This window comes from Crinia signifera, chromosome 5 (assembly GCF_055691185.1).
Source record: "Crinia signifera chromosome 5, ASM5569118v1, whole genome shotgun sequence".
NCBI lineage: Eukaryota > Metazoa > Chordata > Amphibia > Anura > Myobatrachidae > Crinia > Crinia signifera.
This window is the reverse complement of record NC_139221.1, coordinates 117,003,222-117,030,055: the sequence shown is the minus strand read 5'-3', so window position 1 is coordinate 117,030,055 and position 26,834 is coordinate 117,003,222. Positions and strand designations below refer to the sequence as shown.

At 45.8% G+C, this 26,834-nt stretch overlaps 1 protein-coding gene across 1 annotated transcript; it reads right to left on the bottom strand.

The window, feature by feature from the left end:
- Window positions 1-5,643: 5,643 nt before the first annotated feature.
- TBC1D7 (TBC1 domain family member 7) lies at window positions 5,644-25,703 on the bottom strand. The gene is given in 9 exon segments (XM_083187898.1): window positions 5,644-5,804; window positions 5,806-5,867; window positions 8,008-8,137; window positions 13,512-13,657; window positions 15,151-15,288; window positions 16,862-17,049; window positions 18,771-18,851; window positions 21,724-21,846; window positions 25,558-25,703. Coding segments are annotated over 8 exon segments (879 nt in total). The 5' UTR covers window positions 21,836-21,846; window positions 25,558-25,703; the 3' UTR covers window positions 5,644-5,782.
- Between the last annotated feature and the right edge of the window lie 1,131 nt (window positions 25,704-26,834).

Here is a 26,834-nt window from a genome sequence, read left to right as displayed (position 1 = left end):
GCACATGAAGGATTGCAGTGTATATAGCCCAAAGTATTCCTGAGAAGGTGATTGCTGTGAGCATACTACTACTGCCTGTGTGGTGGGGACATGGTGGGCTAGGTGGAGACACTGGAGAGAGACCCTCCTCCTAGCCCTGTAGAGGCAGATCGATCGATGCGGGAATTGGGGTGGTGCAGGACAGGTTCCCGGCCAGCAGCAGTAGCACTGTGAACATTCGGGAGGAGGACCGAAGGAGCCAGGAGGATCCGCAGCAGCAGCACAGCATGGGGCAGCCGCGGGAGCAGCACGAGCGAGCAGCAGAGGAGACAACAGGACTCCGGAGCAGCAGAGGGCAGCCAGGCAGCGCCGCAGATGACAGGGTAAGCTAGCGGCTGGCTGCTTCGGCACTTCCCTCCTGCTTCTCTCACTCTGCTCACGCTGTTTACTTTAATAAGGCTCATGCTGTCTCTCAAACCCCCGCCCCCCTCACTACAGACCCCCACGCAGCTTCATAAAAATTGTTCCCCTCCCCACTGCCTTATAACATTTTTAAGAAGCAGTAATGAGGGTGCAGGAGGAGAGGAACAATTATTTTTATAAAGCAGCAGCGTGGAGGGAGGGAGGGAGGGAAGAAAGATTCCAAGTTTGAAAACTGTAGAGCTATCACTTTCTAAAGTACCCTCTGAAATGTACTTTGGATAGCTCCGCCCATGGCCCCGCCCCATTTACATGCCGTAAATGGGGTGGGGGCCATGGGCAGAGCTATCCAAATTACAATTGAGTGCTCCCACGCCCCCTCTCTCCCGCAAAGACCAGCTAAGAAGTCGGCAAGTATGAAATTAGATAATGATGTTGGAATATTATCAGTCAAAAAAGAGCAAAATAGGATGTCAGTAAATGGTTAATGAGATTCATTTACCACAGCACATTTTGGTATGATCTAAATGTGTCTCTTATACAAAAGGGAACCAATCAATCACTTACAGCCATGACAGAGATGCAAAACCAAAACAGGTGGAAGTCTCCCAGGTGGTAGTAGTAGTAGTACGTTTATTTATAAGGCGCCGCAAAGTGTCCGCAGCGCCGTACATAGCAAACAAAAAAACAAATTACAAGGTAACGTACAGGGTGTGTTGAAAGATACAGTATAGCTGGTAGAACTAAAATCAGCATCAGTTCAGAAGTAGGTGTCAAAATTGTCAAGGAGACTGAAGATGAAGTAGAGGAAGGGAAGAACAGGACAGGAGCACAGGTGAGGTAATGAGGTAGGGTGAGTACGTGAGGAAGGAGGGCCCTGCTCATAAGAGTTAACATACTAAAAATAGGTGGGTGGACGAACGAAATACAATAGGATAAGTAGGAACGGAGGCAGGATAGGAGGATCAAAAGAGGTTAGGAGGAGGGATAGGCTAGTCGAAAAAAGTGGGTTTTGAGGGAGCGCTTGAAGGAGGTAAGGGAATCAGATAGCCTGATGGGTGGCGGGAGGTTGTTCCAGTGCAGGGGGGCAGCGCGAGAGAAATCTTGGACACGGGAGTGGGAGGAGGTGATTAGGTGAGAGGTCAGTCGGCGGTCAGCGATGGAGCGAAGAGGACGGGAGGGAGTGTGGATAGAGATCAGTGAAGAGAGGTAGGGAGCTGTGGAGGAGGAGAGAGCCTTGTAGGTGGTGGTGAGGAGTTTAAAGAGAACTCGGAAAGGAATGGGGAGCCAGTGAAGAGATAAACAGAGGGGGGAGGCGGAGCTAGAGCGGCGGGAGAGGAAGATGAGCCTAGCAGCAGCGTTAAGAACGGATTGGAGAGGTGCAAGGCGGGTGAGAGGTAGCCCAGAGAGAAGGATGTTGCAGTAGTCAAGGCGGGAGATGACAAGAGAGTGAATGAGAATTTTGGTTGCGTCAGTGGAGAGGAATGGTCTGATGCGTGAGATGTTGCGTAGGTGAAAGCGGCAAGACTGTGAGAGAGCACGAATGTGGGGGGTGAAAGAGAGGGAGGAGTAAATGATGACACCGAGGCAGCGCGTTTGGTCGGTGGACGTGATCTCGGTTTCACCAATGCTGATGGAGATAGTGGGAGAAGAGGGGATGTTCGGGGGATGGAAGATTAGAAGTTCAGTTTTAGCCATGTTTAGTTTCAGGAAGCGTTGGGTCATCCAGGCTGAGATGGCCGTGAGGCATTCGGAGACCTTGGACAGGAGTGATGGGGATAAGTCGGGGGAGGAGAGATAGATTAGGGTATCATCAGCATAAAGGTGGTAATGAAAACCATAGGAGCTGATGAGGGTGCCCAGAGAGGTGGTGTAGAGGGAGAAGAGGAGAGGGCCAAGGACTGACCCTTGGGGAACACCGACTGGCTGGGGGGTAGTAGGAGAGGAGGAGCTCGGAGTGGAGACGGAGAAGGAGCGATCGGAGAGGTATGAGGTGAACCAGGAGAAGACCGTGCCAGTGATGCCAAAGGAGCGGAGGGTGTTGAGCAGGAGAGGGTGGTCAACAGTGTCAAAGGCAGCCGACAGATCAAGCTGGATGAGGATAGAGAAGAGGCCTTTGGATTTAGCCGATAGTAGATCGTTAGTGACTTTGGTCAGGGCAGTTTCAGTGGAATGTAAAGGGCGGAACCCGGATTGGAGGGGGTCTAGAATGGAGTTAGCAGTAAGGTGGCTTAGGAGACGATTATAGGTCAGACGTTCTAGAAGTTTGGAGGCAAAAGGGAGGAGGGAGATGGGCCTGTAGTTGGATGGAGAGTTGGGGTCCAGATTTGTTTTTTTGAGAATTGGGGAGACAAGAGCATGTTTGAAGGAGGAAGGGAAGATCCCAGAGGATAGGGAAAGATTAAAGAGGTGAGCCAGGTGAGAGCAGACTGATGGACTGAGATGACGGATAATATTGGAGGGGATAGGATCGAGCGGGCAGGTGGAGGGAGAAGCGGATTGGAGGATAGAGTGGACTTCAGCAGCAGTGGTGGGGTAAAATGAGGACAGGGGTTGGAAGGAGGGGAGTGGAGATGTAGGAGGGGAGGAGGGAGAGGGTGAGGTCATGGCAGCAGTGATGGCAGTCCTGAGAGAGGAGATTTTGGTTGAAAAGTAGGTAGCAAAATCAGCGGCTACGATGGAGGACGGAAGAGCTGGAGGAGGGGGGGAGAGCAAGGAGTTGAAGGTGGCGAAGAGCCTGCGGGGATTGGATGATTGGGAAAGGATGAGGGACTTAAAGTAGGATTCCTTGGCCAGAGCAAGGGCAGAGCTGAAGGAGGAAAGAATGAATTTGAAATGGAGATAATCCGCAAGGGAGCGTGATTTCTTCCAGAAGCGCTCAGCAGTGCGAGAGCACTTTTTAAGGAATCGGGTGATAGGTGAGTGCCACGGTTGGGGGTTGGAGCATCGAAGAGGGATAGAGGAGGGAGGGCAGGCAGAGTCCAATGCCGAAGATAGGGTGTCATTATAGAGGGAGGCAGCGAGGTTCGGGCAGGACATGAGGGCGATTGGGGCGAGAAGAGGACACAGCGTGTTTGAGAAGGCAGCAAGATCAAGTGTGTTGACGTTATGCCGTGAGACAATGCGCTTGGGAGGGGGGGTGGGAGAGGGGGAAGCAGTGAGGGAGAAGGAGATGAGGTGATGGTCAGAAAGAGGAAAAGGTGAGATAGTGTAGTCAGTAAGGGAACAAGAGCGAGAGAAGACGAGATCGAGGGAGTGTCCTTGGATGTGGGTGGGAGAGGTAGTCCACTGAGATAGGCCAAGAGAGGAGCAGAGAGAGAGGAGTTTGGAGGTGCCAGGATCAGCGGGGTTATCCAAGGGGATGTTAAAGTCACCAAGAATGACAGATGGCAGGTCGGAGGAGAGGAAGTGTGGAAGCCAGGCGGCGAAGTTGTCAAGAAATTGGGAGATAGGGCCAGGGGGGCGGTAGATTGCAGCGACACGGAGGTGGTAGGGGTAGTATAGACGGATAGAGTGAGACTCAAAGGAGGAGAAAAGGAGAGAGGGTTCAGGGTGAATGACACTGTGGGTGCATGAGGCTGAGAGGAGAAAACCCACACCGCCACCTTGGCGACCGTCAGGCCTGGGAGTGTGAGAGAAAGACAGGCCACCGTGGGAGAGAGCAGCTGGAGAGACAGAATCAGAGGTGGAGAGCCAGGTCTCGGTGATAGCAAGGAGGTGGAATGCTCTAGAGATGAATAGGTCATGGATGGCAGGGAGTTTGTTGCAGATGGATCTGGCGTTCCATAGTGCACAGGAAAGAGGGGGGGTGGGTTGTGTATTTATGTGGATAAGGTTTTTGGGATTGCAGAAGCGAGGGGGGGGTCATTGGGAGGGTGGGGGTGCGGGGGCGAGTGGTCAGGATAGGTATGGGATGGTAGGGGGGAGGAGCAGTTGGAGAAAGTGAAGTTGAGAGATTAACAGCCATGAGGAACCGAAGGTGAGAGGGTAGGTTAGTGAAAGCAGACAGAGGGATTTGGGAGGACAGACAGCGTCTGTAGTAGATTTGGTAGAAAACAGTGAGAGAGAAGGTAACAGGCAAGGAACTACTGCTTCAGTTTCCAACTCACTTAAGTAATCAAGCTTCACTTTAGTATGCAAGCTTCCCTCTCAATGAGCTCAATTAGGAATGACTCTTTACTCTGTCTTGGCAATTTACATTGTTTCTTTTGGGTAAGGAGGGGGGAGGGGGGTCCTTTCTCTAGCAGAGGGAAATTCTTTTAATCCAGTGAATTTGCAATAATTTTTTATACGGTTCCTTTTGGATGTTCAGTGCAGTCGTGCTCAGTATTGTAGTCATTTCACCTGGATCTTTAGAACCTATGGATACAATCTATGGCCCTTATTCAGATCTGATCGCAGTACAAATTTGCTCTCAAAATGGGCAAAATCATGAGCACTGCAGGTGGGGCAGATGTAACAGGTGCAGAGAGATTTAGTTGGGGGGGTAGTTATTTTGTTTCTGTGCAGGTAAATACCGTCTGCATTATTTTTACACTGCCATTTCAGTTTCAACACACCCCACTCAAATCTAACTCTCTCTATACATGTTACATCTGCCCCACCTGCAGTGCACATGGTTTTGCCCATTTTTAGAACAAATTTGTACTGCGATCAGATCTGAATAAGGGCCAATGTGTACATACAGTAACAAGGGACTGAAATAGGAATATATTTTGTATTTAACACTTTACTTTTAATGACTCAAAGAGATCTCATTGCCAATAGAATTTAAATTCTACATAGATTTAATAGTAGTGACATTAGCAGTTACTATCAGGTGCAGCAGATGATGACCCCAATAGCCAATCCTGCATGACATAGACAAGCCAGCCAGACTGCTAGAAAAAATTCCCTGCGTGCATCATGCCAGGAAGCCAACTATTAGATTGTTATTACTATGGCTGACAGCAATGCCCCAAACGTCTTGAATGAAAATAATTATTTCAGGTATACAACCAATAGTGAAGATAACAAAAATTTGTTTTGCTGAGAGCGGCTTCAAAAATATTTCTATACAGTACTACTGTAGGTGTTGGGATGGCTACGATAAAATCCCTGGTGTGTGAAGGCTGAGCGCAAGGTGACTGCAATCTGGTAATATGGATCAAGCTTTACAGCTCATGTAATCAACAGGTTTTTCTTTTTCCATCTTTAAGATTTTATACATGGTCAATGATAATAGCGAAATAGACCACACAACAGTTGGAAAAAGTTCATGTATTGGCTCCAACAAACAAGCATACAGTTTACATATTTGAAAGAATAGACAATATACAATTATTGATAAATAAAATGAATAAAGTAAAATGTACAGATGTAAGTCAGCATCCAGGACCGACGCTCACACAGAATGGGCAGGTATCACAGTGTTTATGCCACAAGTCTATCGCTTTGCTGACTATCGGGTCTGTGCTGTCTTCAGGGATCTAAGAGAGAACAAAACACCGTCACATGACCACAGAGTTTCCTTTGCTACTTCAAATAGCCACATAATAAAAAAGGCCACTAAAGTTAACAATGAAATGTTATGAAGAAAAACACCAAACAGAATGTGTAAGAAATGCTTCTCCTATACCAGTAGAATAAGGAGGGCTGGCAGCAATACCTCGACAACTTCAAAACAATTACACAGTACGTCTGCTGTGCACAGACATAAGTTTGTTCTTTCCCCAGCAATCATAACTTTACCTGGGATCACTTTCTTCCTTGTAACTACCCCATACCTATATAGACTGAATATATTGGTCAAGTAGCACTTTGACAGGTGGCAAATTTGATGTATTGTTAGTAGCCTTATGGCAAACACTACTGCCTTCTGAGGAAGAGCTATAAAGCTTGAAAGACGTTAATACCCTGGAGGCAGTGTGATCAGCTGAGGAGCGGTACCTATCTGGATGGCAGCAGTGTTCGGTTAGTCACTGAGGTGTATTCTGGATCTCTTCCCAGTGCATAATATTGCTGGACACTTATCCTACCTCTGGTAAGGTGGCTACCGAGCCATTTACTGATTGCCTGAGACTGAATATTTAGCATTTATGTTTTATATGTTTTGGAGTTATATGTAGATGTTTAGTGCTCAGTGCTCAACTTTTGAGCTCATTTTATGCATTATTATATATATTATATATATTTATATATAAATGTATGGTTTGTCAGAATATTTATATTCATCTCTCCAAACATACCAAAAATCTGTGCATTGAGAATAAAACCGTGTACATACGGGGTGACTGGTGCTCCGTGCTGAGCATGCATGCACTTTTATTTCCTATGCTTATAGGCAAAACACCGATCTAAGCAGGATAGACAATGCATGCCCTATCTCTATGGGCGATGGCGATGCGCAGTCCATTGCTACAGGGTGTACACATGGAGCGATCCTTGCATTATTTATCGAGTCAGATTGCTTAGAAATGGGCCTTAAATCACCCCATGTGTACGCCCCTTAAGCACAAGAGAGAAGTACCATGTTATTCATTCACTGTGTGGCACCAGGGGAGTTTACACTCCATTTTTCCTACCACCATACTTATTGGGCTATAAGGTACTCACATGTAATACACCATAGGCTGCATTCCTGGTTGAGTGCTGTACCAAATTACTTTATTTTATGGCAAATACGGTATTTATGTAAAGAACTTCAAATCTATATATTAGCAAACAAGCCAAGTGTAATGTTGCACATTGCTACCCCTTAATACAAGACAGACATATGCCACTGTACACTAGGCTTAGAGAGTATGATGGTCTTTCCTTACACCACTTTCCACTAAAAGCCCTGGTCAGACTCTATGTCCACCACACATCCGGCCCAGATTATTCCTAGTGCTTCTGTTCTGCTGGCACATGGACAAGAATCTCCAAGCGTCATCTCTCATGGCTTTAAATGTGACCCTGGCTGGATGACCCGGGTAACCCAATTACACTGCGCTGTTACCTAGGACCTTCCCAGGTCCATCACTGGTAGCTATCCGGGTTGGATTCCTGTGAACTGGACCTAGGTTATTTTTTGGGAGCCTTTTCCACTGAGCTGAAACCTGGATTAACAATAACCCGGGTATTACAGAACAATTAGAAAACAACATAAGAGCAGGTAAGGTTACAGCACAACTACCATGTCTCTATATAACACCTCTTTTACACCTAAAGGTGCATACACACGGTACGAATCATGTTCCGTGCAATATTACGTCCTTGTGGTGAAAAGCATAAGATTTGTGCTGAAAATAATGTACGATATGTATAGGATATCATATAGGATATGACGTCACAGCTATTCTACACTATACTATTGTATGCTTTCTAGCCAGAATTGAGTTGCATGTTCATCGGAGCACCTCGCTCACATACAACTCTGGTAGTGATCTGGGTTGAGGCCCCTGCAATTTGTACCCAGGTAAACCATTTCAAACAGAGCCAGAACCCGGGTCACCCTGGGAATATCCTAGGTTTTCCACTCGGTGTGAATGGGGTAAATCTGACATGTTACGAAAAATACAAATATTCTCTTATGTAACAATTCTGAGGAAATGAGCTGAGAATTTTTGCAGTATGACTTATACTTACTTTGTCCAGAAATACAGTAATACTCTCCGCATTATTTAGACCAATCACTTTCATCTTGAAGGTCAGCAGAATCTCCACAGCTACAAATACTAAAATCTTACAGGATCCACTAATAACTTTGTCCCACACCCTGTGGCATATGAAAAAGGAATGGGAACAGGCATATGAGAGCAACTGTGATTCATAGAGCAGTACACTGAAATGCTAATAATATATCCTAGCTATATTACTTTCATAGACACACACAACCTGTGGCTTTCCAGCTGTTTGAAAACTACAAGTCGCAGCATTTCCTGCCACAGATTTGCTATTAGGGAATTGTAGAACTCTGGCAGGGAAGGCTGGGATGTGGAGAGCCACAGGATGGCCAAGCATGACACTTTCACTTAAATCAAATGGGTAAATCTAATTCAATTAGGCCACTTAGTTCCTGGGGAGTATATAATGTATGTCCAGCTTTACTACTATATAGATAAAGGTTTGGACCACTTGTCAATACTTACAAAAAATATATATGTATCAGAGAAAAGATATACACTATTTAGTATTTCTGTCTATGCACACCTCGCTTCCAGACATAAAGCCTGTAGGGAAAGTGTTGTAATAAGCCCATCTGAGCACAAACTGGCAGGCAACACACAGTGTCAATGATCTGACCCTTCAAAGACTGAATTGTACCTGGGCTGCACAAAACGTTGTCTCACAGAGAGCAGTGGCCAAGACCCAGTTATTTCTGGGGTAAAAATTTAACTTTTCATTGTGATTAAAAGAATTTTAAAAAGAAAATGGCCCAGTCAAGGGGTAAAGGAGGCAAAACTTTTTTTTTTTTAAAGGTATACAAGTGAAAAAAGAAAAAACAAAAGACAGAAAAAGACTAAAGACAGAAACTGGTAGTTTTGTCGAGGAAGACAATGGGCCTTATTCAGATCTGATTGCAGTACAAATTTGTTCTCAAAATGGGCAAAACCATGTGCACTGCAGGGGGAGAAGATGTAACATGTGGAGAGAGTTTTAGATTTGGGTGAGTTATTTTGTTCCTGTGCAGGGTAAATACTGGCTGCATTATTCTTACACTGCAATTTAGATTTCAGTTTCAACACACCCCACCCAAATTTAACTCTCTATGCACATGTTACATCTGCCACACCTGCAGTGCACATGGTCTTGCCCATTTTGAGAACAAATTTGTACTGCGATCAGATCTGAATAAGGGCCAATGTACAGGCGGATCATCTTTATTTTTGCTCAGTATTCACTACTGAAATAGAGGAGAAGGGGCCACAGTTAAGCTGCAGTGAATAAGTACATTTACAGAGGAGAAGGTCCAAACAGAACTCTAAAAACTAAAAGTGGATAAATCAATGGGCCAGATGGGATACATTCAATGATACTAAAAGAGCTTAAAAGGAAGGTGTGCTGGTAGCACCATAAACATAAATATTTACCAGTCACTAGCTACAAGAGTAATTGCAGAGGACTGGAAAAAAACAAATGTTGTACCACTGCACAAAAGTGGAAGCAAGAAAGACGCAACCAACTGACCAGTAAGCCTCACATCAGTAGTAGGGAAAATAGGAATTTAATACCTACCGGTAATTCCTTTTCACGTAGTCCTTATGGGATACTGGGAATGGTCTTAAGACATTGGGTATTAGAGGGTATCCGCAGGAGACAGGCACATCTATAACTTTGAAGCTGGGTGTACTGGCTCCTCCCCTCTGATTCCCCTCCCAGGAACCAGTTAATGGAAAAACTGTGCCCGAAGGAGAATGTACATATGAGAGGAATACTTTATATGTCACCTATGTAAACATAAGTGTGAATAGTGTGGTGAGATTCATGCCAGCACACCCGCATTCATCAAAAATAACAACTATAATACCACCAACTGGGTGGATTTTCTTTAACAGAAGACAATCAAGTGAACTTCTGAACTTTAATAAGCAGAATAAAACTGCAGCCAGACCCCCGCACAGGGCGGGCGCCCAGTATCCCATAAGGACTACGTGAAAAGGAATTACCGGTAGGTATTAAATTCCTATTTTCACTAACATCCTTGATGGGATACTGGGAATGGTCTTAAGACATTGGGGATGTCCCAAAGCTTCCAGAAAGGGAGGGTACGTGCGGAGACTGCTGCAGTACTGCCTGCCCAAACTGGGTATCCTCTTTGGCCAAGGCATCAAACTTGTAAAATTTTACAAAGGTGTGTTGCCCCGACCATGTAGCAGCTCTACAGAGTTGCAGAGCTGACACACCCCGAGCAGCCGCCCAGGATGCGCCCACCGAGGCCGGCAGACCTGATTTGAAGAACCTGTGAGGGGGAGGTTTTTCGAATTCCAACCTGTAGCCGTTGGTAATAAGATCTCTCACCCAGGAATCCAGGTGAGAGACTGACCATACTTGGCTGAAAGCTGACAGGCGACCCCCCACCTCGCAAGTGACTCCAGGGTCGGAACCCGAGTCATGCTGCCGGCTTAGAGGCGGAGGCATTTGCGGCACGATCCTGAGATCCTGTGCTGGCGGGCTTCCTGAACCTGCCACGGCCCCCTCTGGCGGCCGAGCTGGAGCCTCTCGCCCTCTGCCTGGGCCTGGAAGGCCGAAAGGACTGAGAAGCCTGAAAGGACTGGGACGTATGGCCCTGAAAGGGACGTTTTGCGTGAGTGGAAGCCGTCGGCAGAAAAGTCGACTTGCCGGCTGTAGCCTTGGATATAAGGTCGTCAAGTTCGCTACCAAATAACTTTTCTCCCTTAAAAGGCAAACTTTCCACACTACGTTTGGACTCTGGATCAGCTACCCACTGTCTTAACCAGAGGGCCCGGCGGCCTGAAACCGCCATTGCGGAAGAGCGAGCATTTATAGCTCCAAGCTCCTTCTGAGTGCCACACAGGATCTTTGCAGTATCCTGGATATGGCGAAGTCTCTCTCCGACCTGCGCCATTGACATATCGGCCAGCATGCCTTCCTGGATTTGAGAAGCCCATGTATAAATGGACTTAGCCATCCAACAACTGGCGAGGACAGGTCTCTGAGACGCCCCACTCGCTGTGTACATGGACTTAAGGGTAGTATCCAGTTTTTTGTCTGTACTATCCTTGAGTGTTGCTGCCCCTGGAACGGGGAGAACCACCTTCTTGGACAGTCTGGACACTGATGCATCCACAACCGGAGGCTCTTCCCACACCGCTCTAGTGGTGGGATCAAAGGGAAAGTTGGACTTAAACCTTTTAGACAGTTGGAAACGCTTTTCAGGTTGTTTCCAAGCCTCCTTAAACGTCTCATCAAGGTCAACTTGTTCAGGATAAACAATTTGCTGTTTCCTTTGGGACCCAAAAAACGGGTCACCTTCCTGCATGTCTGCTAAAGGAAGGTCTAACACTTCTCTTATTGCTGTAATAAGAGGTTCTGGGCCTCTAAGAGATGACTGTGAATCAGGGATCAGAGCCCCGTCGTCCACGTTATCATCTGTGTCGTCACCCGCCTGCAGATCATCGTCTGAATCAGGCAACATGGCGGCTGCAGCACGCTTACGTGACTGGCCCGTGGTGGTATTTATATTATCCACCCGTGCGGCTAGAACTGTTAAGTCCTGCTGCACCTGTTTGGTCTGCACTGTATTTGCAGCCAATTGAGTTGACACTGCCTGCAGCATGGTTTTAATGCCAGCAGCCCACTCAGGCTCTTGTGAGTCTGATTGAGGAGTACCACTGATCTGGGGTGAAACCCCTGTCTGAGTGGTCATACATTCCTCACAAGTAATCTGTGAGGTGGACTTAGGCACAAACTTGCTGCTGCAAATGAGACAGGTTAACTTCCTCACCATGTTGAAGGAAAGAGTAACCTTTTATCCACAAACACACCACAATCACAATGAAATAAAGATATATAAAATCAATGTGCAGTGTATAGCAGCTATATATGTGTGAGCTCTATCACTGGAAGTGTGTAGCTTAACAAGCACGTGGGGGAGCGCTCAGATTATACTGAGGAGACCAGCACACCCTGTACAACCTGAACTCCTATTTAGGAGTTGGTAACACGCATAAACACAGAACAGTGTGATCAATTAAGCGATCTTAGCGCTAAATACACTTGCTGTTTTCTGCAGATTTCCTCTGTCCAACACCTCACCGCTGAGGAGTGTATCTGGAGACAGTAATGGCGCCCAGGGAGAAGCAGGAAGTAGTGTATGCGCGCTCAGAGCTCTGGCCTCGCTCCGCTGAAGCCCCGCCCCCTGTGATGGCGCAGGGGCTTCACTGATCTTTATACTGGCGCTGGCTGTCAGTTTTAATGGCGCTCTTTACACTGAACAGCGTTTTATGGTGGGATCTGCCCTGGTAGCCCAGGGACTGTCACCCGCAGCCAGTCTGTGACGGGGGGTCTGCGCAGCCCCTGTGCCGGGTACCGCGTCTGCCGCCGCCGCCATCTTGCCGCACGATGAGCCGGGGTACCCCACTGTGGGGACTCCGGTTTCTACTCACCACAGACGTCTTCGGACTGTGTCAGGAGTGTGCGGCATGCTGGGGGTGAGTATCACTGCAGCGCAATGCCCGTGAGTACAAACACCCTCTCAGGACAGTGGTCCTGCAGCAGGGACAGCTCGGTACCTTAAGAGGCCTGCAGCTGAACCCTCCTCAACTGACTCCCTCGAAGCAGGGATACTGTGAAGTCCAACACAGTAACCCCAAAATAACAAAAGAAAATAAACTGAAGACAAACTCTCTGGAGCTCCAGCAGTGTGCATCCTCTCCTGAGGGCACATTTTTCTAAACTGGTTCCTGGGAGGGGAATCAGAGGGGAGGAGCCAGTACACCCAGCTTCAAAGTTATAGATGTGCCTGTCTCCTGCGGATACCCTCTAATACCCAATGTCTTAAGACCATTCCCAGTATCCCATCAAGGACGTTAGTGAAATTAATGTAAACACTCTTTAAAGAAACACTTGTAGATCATCTTAAATCCAGCAATTCACAGGATCCCAGACAGCATGGATTTACTCCAGGGAGATAATGCCAAACACACCATTTTGACTAGGTGACTTAAGTAATAGATAAATGAGGGTCTGTAGATATAGCTTATCTAGACTTTAGTAAGGTTTTTGACACTGTCCCACATAGCAGACTGCTAAATAAACTTGAAAGCATGGGATTGGATACTGAGATGGTTGAATGGATAAGATCTTGGTTGCAGGATAGAAAACGCATTCACCGGATGGTGATATCCCAGGGATCTGTACTTGGCTTTTAAATATTGTTATTGGTGACATCGAAAATGGAGGTATGCACAATTTGTGGTCTTGATAAACCAACGACCCTTGCAGAAACAGGAGCAATTGCACAAACACAGGTTCTAGAAATTTGAAAGTGGGAAATTTACTTGCTTTATAGTTACATGGATGCACTTATAATTCAAGTCTAGCTGCTCTCTTAATATATAATCCACAATTGAAGGAGGGCAATGGTCTGAAGCAGTTTTTACAAATGAGAAGTAGTGATATAATTGTACCTTTGTAAGCTGGATGCTGGTAAACAACCTGCAAAGCACTTCCTAAACCACAAGTGATATGGAAGCTTATCCAATGCATTGCACGTCTTCAGGTGAGTCACAAGTCTGTTGTCCTCTAAATTCAGATAATGCTCAAAGGCTTTCTGCTGTAATATAGAGGAGGGCACTGTAAATGATGGGTTATAGAAACATGTACCCAGAGAGGAAATCCAGCAGCTCATATAACAGTTATATGCACAGAGATGAACATAGAAGCATTTGCATACTAGAAATATATCTGTAGTTAATGTTTCCAGCAACATAGGGGAAGCAATATATCACTACTATCTGTAACCAGGGCACAGACAGTGTTTGGAAAGAGTACAAAAGGAAATGTTATCCTAATTAATTGTAGGCACGTTCAGGAGGGCATTATAAAAAGGAACACGCAGAAAGTACTCCGTGCTGCTGTATTCCTTGCCAATTGTAATGAAAGGAAATGGCTTTCACTCCTGACTCTGCAAGACCTGGCAAGCTCCACCCCCAAACACACTACATATACATAGACTGTCAATAACCTAAATATGACAACAAGCAATAACTATACATCAGTGTGGACCGCTGGATTTTATTTTAAAAAAATGTTCTAGACAGGCTGAAAGCATAAACTGCAATTAGCAATCCATAAAACTACTAGAACCCATTTTGTCTACCTCATCTGTTAGGTCATGCGAATTCTGGGAAGATTTTTATTATTCAGTATGGATTAATTAATAGACAGAAACTGTATGGTTCTCAGCTCCCAGTACCATCCCACGTGGCAGCAAATGGCAATGCTACATCAGTGAGCACTGTTGAAAAATGCCCCCATGAGCCTCCAGGAGCCATGTTACAACATGCAACAACTCTATTTTGCAACTTTGCCATTAAAAAGTGTCTTATTGGCGAAACAGGACACATAGAAAAAAATGCACGCAAAGACACGCAACCTGTATGTATGGAAAATAGATGTATGTGGACACACATGTATATTAGCTAAATGTAACAGCACCATCACAGCATATTACAGTGTATTAGACAGACAGGGGTTCTGCATATTAATTTAAAAGTCTTATAAAATCTGCAAGTAGGCACCTGAAAGTAGTGGAATACAGTGTCCATTACAAGGCACAATCCATTATGATCGCTGAATAGTAGAGAACAAATAAAAACACATTTATATTATCCTTTAACTGAGTACACATTGGGCGAGATTTAATGCCGCCCGAGTTCAATGGCAGTGCGAGCTGTCCGCCAAACTCGGACGTTTTTTTTAAAGGGGAATTAACTTACAAAGGCATGGTTTTGCCTTGTAAGTTAATTCCCCTTTAAAAACCGTCTGAGTTCGTCAGACATCTCGCACTGCCGCTGAACACAGGTGGCATTAAATCTCGCCCATTATTTCAGTGTATGAGCATTTGTTTTGATTTACAGAAAGGCAAATCTTAGGTGCCTGCAATCTTTTAAAGGTTGTTGACCATGTATTCCCTAGTAAGAGGCTGTAAATGCACTTTCTGAAACTATGATATTTTTACAGCTGGGGTCTATGCAGTAATAATGAAACACAGGCAAGTATCACACCTACATATTTCAGCATGGGTATGCCAATTTACACACTTACCAGCTGCGGCTGAGAATCCTTAAACTTGGTATCTAAATGATGAACAAAATTTTTGATAAGCCAATAACAATCCACATCATCATCAACCATCTCCTCCATTGCACTGGCTATGGCAAGGAAAGATTCATCCTCGGGTTCCTGGAAAAAAAAAAAAAGACCATTTGTATAATACCACCCTCTGATAGCCCTGGAATATAACATTTGAATAGTAAACTGAAGGAAGGAAAATGTATGAAAAACAAAGCATTGTAGGGGTTTTCCTCAAGTGGCCAGTTACAAAGACTTATTTGGAAATACTTTCCAATGGCATTTTGTTGCTGGGCAGGAGTGACTTGGCAGACATAGGCACCAATTTGACTGTAACCAAAAAGAAAGTGGCATAATACTTTGGGAGTCAGATTATTAAGTCAATGAGCCATGTTGATATAAAGCCTAATTGGTACTTATATGTTAGTTGGGTGCCCACTAAGCTATTTGCTTAGTTTTCTGCGTCCTCTCGCCACACTATATAAAATCAACTCCATGCCGACATGGATAGTGGGGGTATGAGCGTACTAACTATAGTTGGTGCCCAACTAACATACTAAATACCGCCTAATTCAAACCCATGCACAGAAGCACTTCTGCGAATGCATGAGTACAGGTGATTTTGTGGGAGTGGTCTGGACAGCTAGGCTGCACAACCAGGAGGCAGCCGGTAAAGTGCGAGCGCTTCGCGTGAGATCCGGTATGCGGGGTGGCCTTGCCCTGTGCTGGGCAGCCCCCACCCCCCCTCAGCCTAGCAATTGAGTCTGAATCAGGATTACAGTATAGCATACCACAGTTACATACTGCTCTCATTTCCCCCAAACATGCTAGCAGTTAATTCCGCTTCTAGCATATTATAGAAAGTAAGACAATCCAGAGCCTTGGGAGCCAGAGAAAGTAAAATTGGTACTTGTGTATTATCACGGTGCCCATCGCATCGCATACCTTAATTAGTGGTATGCGATGCGATATTCGGGTGAAAAGACCCGCAATGTACAATAAAATATCGCATAGCATCGCATGCCAGCAAAATGGCATGCGATGCAATTTTTAATTGTACAAGCACCCTGATGGGTGCTTACTATGTTAACTGCACCCCCCATTGTCAACACCATCCCCACTATCAACGCCAACCCGAAGCGCGGCGAGCGCAGCAAGGCCGCAAGGGGCGGCAATACGCATCCTCCGACCTTTTCATACCCCCACTATCCACGTCGGCGTGGAGTTGATCTTAGATAGTGTGGCGAGCCCGAAGCGTGGCGAGCGCACGTGGAATACATGTCAAGTAATCCGCGTGCGCTCGACACGCTTCGGGCTCGGTGGCTCACCACACTATATAAGATCAACTAAACGCCGACGTGGATAGTGGGGGTATGAAAAGGTCGGAGGACGCGTACCGCCGCCCCTCGCGGGCTCACTGCGCTCGCCACGCTTCGGGTTGGCGTTGATAGTGGGGGTGGCGTTGACAATGGGGGTGCATTTAACATAGTAAGCACCCATCAGGGTGCTTGTACAATTAAAAATCGCATGTCATACAATTAAAAATCGCATCTGATCGCATTGCATGCGATCAGATGCCCTGCGATGAAAATCTTGGGCGCCGTGATAATGCACAAGTACCGTAAAATTCACATTTGAAAGTGGTGTAGTTAAAAAGTCATGTGTACATAGCAGATAACCATACCAGAGGGTATATATTTCTTCTCGACAGTTTCCCTGTCTCCAGGTGATAAACGTGAAGGAACACCTCAATCTTGGGGGTGGATTTACTAATGAAGCGGATAATCTGCAGAGCGTGGTGAACATCATCATAATGCTCCCTCCTGTAGACCATCACCACAGAGTGAGACTCCTGGTGGGAAGGCAGTATTCCTTTAAGAAGCCAAAAACAATACAAAATAAATCAAACATATAGAGGCAAGACCTGGTGGGTGGAAATCATCTGATGTACGCGACCAGAGCGCACAGCAGAAAGCACCCAGACAGATGACAGAAGAGGGCGAGCGCTGCTAATGCTGGCAGCCTATGCGCTAGGTAGCTCCCGCATTACAATAGCTGCAGGGAATGGGTATGGAAGGACTGCCGGAAAACGGGGCGGATGTGCCCCAATCAGGGCTGTAGCCCGGCAGCAACTGCCTCAGTTGTCTCTGACAATTCCACCCCTACCAGAACATGCTCATGATTAGAATACACAAAACGTGCATACTTCTAATCTCAGCATCCACGTGTGCTAAACTTTATCAATCTATGCTGACTACATATTTAACTAAATAGCAATCCAGCTACCATGGTCATAGAACAGTTACTAATATGTAATGGTTACAATTCTGTAAAGCAATGATATATCAATGTGTAAAAGTGGTGCACTCTAAGGGGTATATTAACTAAGATGAGAGTTCTATTGAAAATAGAATGTTGCCCATAGCAACCAATTAGGATCTATCTATTATCTTCTAGAAAGGTCTAAATAAATCAACAGAGTATTGCCCGTCACTCACTCCAAACATCCCCTGAGATGAGGACAATATATGAACAATGTAATAAGATGCACTCGCAACTTCCAACAAGACAAATGCAAAAAGAATGACAGACCCACGCAGGTAGGTTCTAGTATCAACGTTTCCGGTATTGATAAAGGGTTTCTCACTTACTGTATTCATTGGGTGTCTGTATACATTTAAATTAAAAAAAAACAAGGTACTTGTGTATTATCACGGCGCCCATCGCGTCGCATCGCATACCACTAATTAAGGTATGCGATGGGACCCGATTTCCGACTTTCCCCGGGCTGAGTATACAATTTTAACATTGCGTCGCATTGCATGCCATTATAATGGGGTTATTTCCATGTTAAATGACCCCCCAGACCCACCTTGATGGGTAATGAGTATGTTAAATGAACCCAATTGTTAACGCCACCCCACTATCAACGGCAACCCGAAGCGTTGCGAGCGCAGGCGGTACGCGTCCTCCGACCTTTTCATACCCCCACTATCCACGTCGGCGTGGAGTTGATTTTATATAGTGTGGCGAGCACAGCGAGCCACCGAGCCTGAAGCGTGGCGAGCGCAGCGCGCCCCGCAAAGGGACGCGGAATACGAGCCCGAAGCGTGGCGAGCGCAGCGTGCCCCGCGAGGGGACGTGGATTACTTAACACGTATTCCGCGTCCCCTCGCCACGCTTTGGGCTCGTGTTCCGCGTCCCCTCGCGGGGCGCGCTGCGCACGGCACACTATATAAAGTCAACTCCACACTGACGTGAATAGTGGGGGTTTGAAAAGGTCGGAGGACGCATACCGCTGCGCTCGCCACGCTTCGGGTTGGCGTTGATAGTGGGGTGACGTTAACAATGGGGGGGATTTAACATAGTCATTACCCATCAGGGTGGGTGTACAATCCAAAATCGGGTCTGGGGGGCATTTGGGTGCTTGTACAACTTAAAATCGGGTCCAATCGCGTCGCATCGCATGATTTTGTGGTTGTACAATGCCCTACGATGGAAATCGGGGGCGCCGTGATAATACACAAGTACCACAAACAAAAATCTATTTATCTGGTAATAAGTAATGTTATAATAAGTGTAATGTACAGTACCTAGGAGAACTTTCCATATAAGAATTCGGTACATGGATGGCAGAGGGAATCTTTGACTGAAGGTACAAAGCTTCTCAATATCTGTGGGCAGAAATGCAGATGATAAAATATGGCTGACCACTTTACTCTTCAAAACACACACACACACACACACACACACACAGTACATACGTGACATTTTTAGAGCCAGTCTATTGTGAATGTTAGTACAGGCTGACAGAAGGGCATTACTCACTGGGACTCATACAGCACTGAACAAAGGAGTGTTTCGTGCTACGGTACTTCAGTTTCATCCTGAACATAGCTCAAAAAGCAGCGGATAGCACTGCTTTGGTAGCCAACTAAAATTACCTCCCATATCATAACAATTGAACTTCTACCAGTCATGAGTAGTGAGGTGAAGAACTGGTGAGGCTCTGCGGCACCATTTTTTTAAATGGGAACTAATCCTGCCGCTGCCAAAGCCCGATACTGCCCCTCCAGCGAAGGAATGGTATCGTTTCGTCGACCATAATATGGTCGACAGTCATTAGGTCGACAGGTTTTTTTTTACCCAAATGTAGACACAGTTGACATGGACACAATTTTAAGTGTACCATATCCCCTCGCAATCATTTGGGCATGGTGCCTCGCTACACTATTTTATTTTCCCACCACGCCTGACTGGATGGTAGGGCATGAAATACCGCTTGTCGGCACAAAAAAACAGTAAAAAAAAACCATGTCAACCGCATGTGTCGACCTAGTCCCCTGTCGACCATCTTATGTCTGCCTGGCTTACCCAACGGTGATGTCACTGCTGTGGGAGGTATTGATGCAGATTCCTGGACTCCGGCACATGGCGGCAGCACATGGTATGGAGCTGTATTATGTATGGGAGGTGATCGCCTTAACCCGTAACCGTGACAGCGGATACAGGCCGTCAATGTGGGACAGCCTGATCTGCTGTCCTATCACATCAGACTTAGGGGGTTATTCTAGTTCATTCTTTCTGACAAAATCCTTCTTAGATGGACAAAACCATGTGCACTGCGGGTGGGGCAAATGTAACATGTGCAGAGAGAATTAGATTTGGGTGGGGTTTTTCTTCAAAGTGAGATCTATATTGCAGTGTAAAATCATGCAGTCAGTATTTTCCCTGCACAGAAACAAAAAAAACTCACCCAAATCTAATTCTCTCTGCACATGTTACATCTGCCCCCCCCCTGCAGTGCACATGGTTTTGTCCATCTAAGAAGGATTTTGTCAGAAAGAATGAACTAGAATAAACCCCTTAGTGACAGGGGCGTGCTTTGTATATGGGCTGAAGGCACATCCCGGTCACTGAGGCAGATGTGTAGGTGCCACTTCCTCATTGTTTTTCAATGGGCTTTGCAGACTCTTTTTCTGCCCGTGAATAGCCCCGCACAGCCTCCCACCTCATCATTTACATAAATATGTGTATATATAAAAAAAGAAAATACAAATAAGATATTTATTACACAGTATGTGTTCTAAATCTCTTTGGAATTTTTGTTGGATACTTGTGTATTATCACGGCTCCCAAGTTTCTTACGTACGGCACCGTAGGAAAATCGCATCGCATGGGCCATTATAACGGCCGTGCGATGCGATTTTCCTATGTAATTCATCAACTGCTCTCTTAGCCCCGGGGAATCGCATCGCATTGCATTGCACCTGTACAATGCCATTAGGTATACAATAATAACATACAATGATGTTTCAGGCACCCCCCCACTATCCACACCACCCCGAAGTGTGGCGAGTGCAGCGAGCCCCGCGAGTGGCGGCGGAACGCGTCCTCTGACCTTTTCATACCCCTACCATCCACGTCAGAATGGAGTTGATTTTATATAGTGTGGCGAGCGCAGCGAGCCAACGAGCCCCGCAAGGGGACGCGGATTACTTTACATGTATTCCGCATCCGCTCGCCACACTTCGGGCTCGGTGGCTCGCTACACTATATAGAATCAACTCCATGCCGACGTGGATAGTAGAGGTATGAAAAGGTCAGAGGACGCGTTCTGCCGCCGCCCCACCCCCTCAGGGTGGCGTGGATAGTGGGGGGGTGCCTAAAACCTCATTGTATGTCATAATTGTATACCTAATGGCATTGTACACCCTATACAATATAAATAAAAAAGCATTGAATAAATCGCATAGGAAAATAGCATTGCATCGCACTTACAATACAGATGCAATGCGGTTTTCTACGCAGAATAGCCCACTAATCAAATAGCTTAGTGGGCGCCGTGATAATACACAAGTATCTTTTTTTGTGATCAATTAGGACAGGGGAGGCACTGCCTCCCCTGCCTGCTACTCACATACTTCAGTTATATTGCAGATTAAAGTAAGGGGCCTATTTATCAATGAGTAAATTTAGCTACTTAGAATGTGTTGTATTTGACAATCCATGAAGAAATCATGCATTAACAGGGGCAGGTAAATTAAAGAAAAAATAAATAAATAACTCCTGCCTTTGGGGCTAATAGGATAGTCAGACACAGCTACAGTGGTAATTCAATGCCACCCTAAGTAGGGTAATATGCATCATTGCTACTGACTGTAGTCATCACTGATCATCATCATCATCGCCAGCTGCCGATGGTAACATGGGTGGAAAAACTGTAACTACCTGTTACACTTGAAAGAGATGCAACATCTGAATTCAGATGACATTCATACTGTGAGCCTAGAGAACCAGGTAGTTTAGGAATACCCACTTAGAAAGAGTTTAGTTTGCTTTGTTCTTTCATTGTTGTTTTTTGAGACTATTACAGTAAGTCGCAATCACAGTGGTTAATAGAGTGACCAGCACTGTCTTAACAGGATACAAGTACAAATACTGATACCCATTATGTCTTCCCTGTATGTTTCCCTATCATTTTGCATAACCATCCACTCATCATCCATCATTTGGAAAACAACAATGTCCCTTTGTACTTTTTACCTAAACGGTCATCTTTCAGCAAGATTTCCAAGGATTTCTTCTCCTCCACTCCACGAAACCCAACCTTTTCGTAGTACACCGACCGGAAATTCCTCTGAGAATCTTCCGTCATGTTTCACACTGCTTAAATAAAAATATAGGTACTTATGTAGTATCTGGGCTGCCGATTTCTAAATCGGGTCGGATCGGGAGATCGCATCGCATCGCATGCGACCATGCGATTCGATGCGATGCGATGCGATGCGATGACCCGATTTTTCCATAGGAATCAATGTTAAAATGGACTGAGTCCATTTTAACATGGAATTCAATGGGAAAAATGGGTCCTTTTCATACCCCTACTATCCAAGTGGGCATGGAGTTGGATATAAACCTGTGGCGAGCGTAGCGAGCCACCGAGCCCGAAGCGTGGCGAGCGAAGCGAGCCCCGCGAGGGGACGAATACCGTCCCCTCGCGGGGCTCGCTTCGCTCGCCACGCTTCGGGCTCGGTGGCTCGCTACGCTCGCCACAGGTTTATATCCAACTCCATGCCCACTTGGATAGTAGGGGTATGAAAAGGACCCATTTTTCCATAGGAATCATTTTAACATTGATTCCTATGGAAAAATCGGGTCATCGCATCCGATATCGGATGCGATGCGATGCGATGCGATATCGCATCGCATCGCATCTGATTGTATGCCTTAACTTAAGGCATACAATCAAAAAATCGGCAGCCCAGATACTACATAAGTACCAAAATATATACAATGTTCAAACCACTGATTTATGTTATACGAATAATGCATGAGGAGCAAAGAGGAGACTCGCTACCCCAAACTGGGTGCTGTGGCATTCTCACAATAGTCCTGTTTCAATTCATACAGCAATTACAGCTGTAAAAACTAGCTCATCATTGCTCACACCTAGGGATGCCAATCCCGGGATCGGCGGGATCCCGGGCAATTTTGGCCGGGATTTCAATCCCAGGATTGGACCCTCCAATCCTGGGATTTCGGGATTGAAATGCGCATGCGCTTTTCATCCCTCACTGCCGGGCAGCGCAGAGCAGCAGCAGCGCTCAGATTACATAATGCCCGGCTCACAGCCTCACAGTGCTGCCTGACCGGAATAAAATGCTCTGTGTCTGCAGCAGCTCTCGGTCGCGTCCACGGATGCTGGCTCATACACAGCAGGGTCCCTTCCCCCAATCACAGTGCAGGCGACGGCAGCGCTGTGCTATTACCGGGGAATCACGTTGCTGCTGGATTCTGGACACATGTTCACTCAGTCTTGCCGGAACTCAGCAGGGAAGTGAGAGGTTGCCGCGGCCCTGGATCCTGAAGTGGAGTAATGGAGCGGGTAAGTTTGACTGTGTCCTCAGGGAGGCTGCAACTCGCCTGTGTGTTCCAGATGGTATAAACCTGGGGTAGCCAACCCTGGTCCTCGAGAGCTACCAACAGTGCATGTTTTGCAGGTCTCCTCACAGAATCACAAGTGAGCTAATTAGCACCACCTGTGGATCTTTTAAAATGTTTCAGTGAGTAATGAGTGCAGCTGTGCAGCAGCTAGGTTGTCTGGAAAATGTGCACTGTTGGTAGCTCTCGAGGGCTAGGGTTGGCTACCACTGGTATAAACTTTTAAACCACCCCATCTTGCTGCAATTTAATTCACCAGCATGGCCTGTTGTCAAAAGAAGTCTGAGAGCCTATGGTTGTTGTGAACCATGAAAGTTTGTTGAACCACTTCACTAACCTACAGAGAAGCCCATATAGACTGTCTGGTGACTGGCCTACATCATACACAGAATACACTATACAGTATTAACCAGAAGTATTGCCATGTAACAGATGCTTTCAGAACTTATGGCCCTTGCTAGTTAAATGCTTTAAAATGTTTGTTTGAACCATTCATTATTAAACTGAATTCAAAACATTCAATTTATACTGCAGAGCGGTTATCTGTACTTACATGATTAGTAAGCTTCAACATTCATCTACATTTTACTCTGCTGTAACTGTAGTATCTGGCGGGATGTAATGGAGGCCAATTTTGTGAAAGGTCTGATTTTTCTGCTAAAGTCAGACATTTCGCAAAGTCGGACAATGTAATAGCGTATGAGTTCATTAAGTCGGATGTTTTCTTCTTCGTAGAAGAGCTTCCGGTAAAAAGCTGGATCAAGAGGTTTTGCCCATGCCAAACCTAGAACTCAGCTGATGTAAGAGTCCGAATTAGAAAGTGGGACATAATTAGAGCTGGGTTTTTTTGTGAGTTGTCTTCGACAATGTTGAAAATCACTTACAAGTACACAATTACAGCAAATTTGTAACAAACATTTTTGAAATTATAACCGCATACAATGATATGCAGCATGCCCATATTCTGTGTGTAATTTCAACTATATCTGCATACTAGGTTATGATACAGTGTTTGGCTGGAAAACAATGTGGCATAACATTTGCAGTTACATACAGAATATAGGCATGAGGCATTTCAAACAACAGAAATTGCTTGTACATCTGATTCGCATAGCAATGAAAATAAGATGCATTTTAGAGGGAAAAAGTGCAAAAATTAGCTATTTTGACAAATCAAAGTATACATTGCATTTCTAAGGTTACAAAGGCAGGTATTCAATGCAGCCGGCGAGGGGGTTAAACAGCGAGGATTGCAGAAAACCTGCGATCCTCGCTGTTTAACCCCCGCGCCGGCTGCTCGCTCTATTCAATGTTCTGGGGAAATCCTCGCTGTCACAGGACGGCGAGAATTCCCCAAAACAGCGAGACCTGCGGCTAATGCAGGAAACTCGCTGTATTTAGCCGCGAGTCTCGCTGGTTCTGGAGCCGCATGCGCCAATTCCCCCTCACTCAAAAAATGGAGCGAGGGGGAATTGGCGTATGAGGGGGGCTGCGTTGAATACTGACAGGGTGAGTGGTGACAGCGAGCAGGAAGCTCTGCTCGCTGTCGCCGATCGCCCACAGCATTGAATACTCCCCAAAGAATTTTTAAAAGTTTGTTGTAAAGAAGATGTACTTGTGTACTTAGTATTGATTTACATCATTGCCGAATACAACATATTCCAAATAAACAGCTCTATTTAGGTCTTGCTATTTTGTACGAGCCTTTCCAACTCAGCTCCCATTTCATCCCTGCCTGCAACTGTTATACTAGAATACGTATTCCGGTGAGTCTTAAAAAGTCGGTGCAGTTGCCATCGATGGTGACCCTGCAACCAGCAATTGATAGTCGTAAACTATCTGATGGATAACCATTGACAGTTTTAACTATCGATGGTCATCCATTATCTTTGACTTAATGGCCCGTGGGCCAATCAGAATTCAGGGCGGGACTTCCGGGTGTCGTGGGTGGCACTATGGTCCATGTCCCAGCACCTTGAAAAAATAAATAAAAAGGAAACATCAGTTCTCCTTTGGCATCGATGTAGGGAAACCATCTGGTGTTCCCACATCAATGACAAAAGTATTCAACATCGGCCATAAACCATCGATGACTTAAAATCATTGATGGTCATTGGCTATTCCTACATCACAGTCACATGTACTAGATCGCATGCGATCTACTTCAAAATGCATGGAGCACATCACTCTGTGTACACCTTTAGGATTGACATTTGGCGGAACAGGGGTCTTATTCAACAGGTCTTAGAATAACACCCAACCTTGGTGTCTCTTCTATAAATTAATAAAAAAAAATTAGAGTCTGCAACAAAACATTACAGGTGCACCAGCTGCTTCCGTGAAGGACTACAGAGAAAAGAAGCTAAACGTGAAGGATTAAAAACAACAGGCGATGGCGACACCAATACAGTATGACGCCATTAAAACATACTGTACCTAGGCGAGGAGCATCGACCACCCGCCGCCCTATCCCTGCAGTACGGGACTGTTCTTAGCACCATCAGCAGCCATCACACATTAATGTTTACTTCCAGGTTATTATGACGCCACGGTACTGCAGAACGGCAACCGCGATGGGTCAAAATACATGAACTCATAGTTAACATGCCCATATCTTGCTTCGATTTGCAGACGCTGCCAGTGTGCACTGTGCCTGAAGATATATTAATTTGTGGAGTGATGGCTCTGAAATATAAATTCTATTTCTATTTAAACCATTTCTATGGGTTTTTTTTCTGCATATTCCGCGTAAAATGTATTGCTAAATAATAACATTGTTATTATTACGTTATTTTGATAGCACTTTTTCCCAGCATGACTGCAAGGCAGAGGGGATTCTTTGGTCCTCCAGCTGTTTGTTGAGCTACACATCCCAGCATGACCTATTACAGTTTTGCTATTTGGCCATGCTAAACCTGTTGCAGGGCATGCTGGGATGTGTAGTTCAACAACAACTGGCAGGCCAAAGGTTCCCCATCCCGGCTCTAAGGGGGAAATTTACTAAGATGTGAGTTATATTGCAGAGCAACATCATTTGTGAAAGAGAACTCCCATTTTGGTAATTTTCCCCTTAAGTTGCTTTACGAGCATCAACAACATGAATAATAGCTGCTCAATCAGTTTACTACTTATACTCCTCAGGCGCTGAAAGGGAGGGGTTATTCTAGACAATAAAAAGGGGGGTTTGCCCTACAACATCAAGGTGTACCAATAACAAGACTTAAACACTATGGGCGGGTGTACTAAACTGAAAATGTGTTAAAAACCTTGTTACCAGGGATTTTACCACATTTTCTGATGAACTAAAGCCCCACCAATATGTCTTCACTGCAGAGGGGTTAGGCTCTAGCCGGTGTAACCCCATTGAAACCTATGGGCTACATTTCGTGACCCCTCCTGCCACCCTGCTGTAATGGCCGGACCACTGACCTCCTCCTTCTGGGTGCAGGGAGAAGGAGCCCGGCAGTTCCTGCAGCCATCTGAACAGGAGGGGGAGAGCCGTGGGAAACCGCTCACCCCCCGCCGGCTACTTCACAAAGGGCAGCTATTATCGCAAGAGCTGCCCTTTGTGATACTAATTGCATATGTTAATACAGTAGATATGCAATTAGTGTCTTTGCGATGGGTGGCGGGATGTACCACAGTTGCCTGGTACATCCCGCCCTATGAGCGATATCCAACTAGCTGCTGTAATTTCCTGCAGCTAATGGATT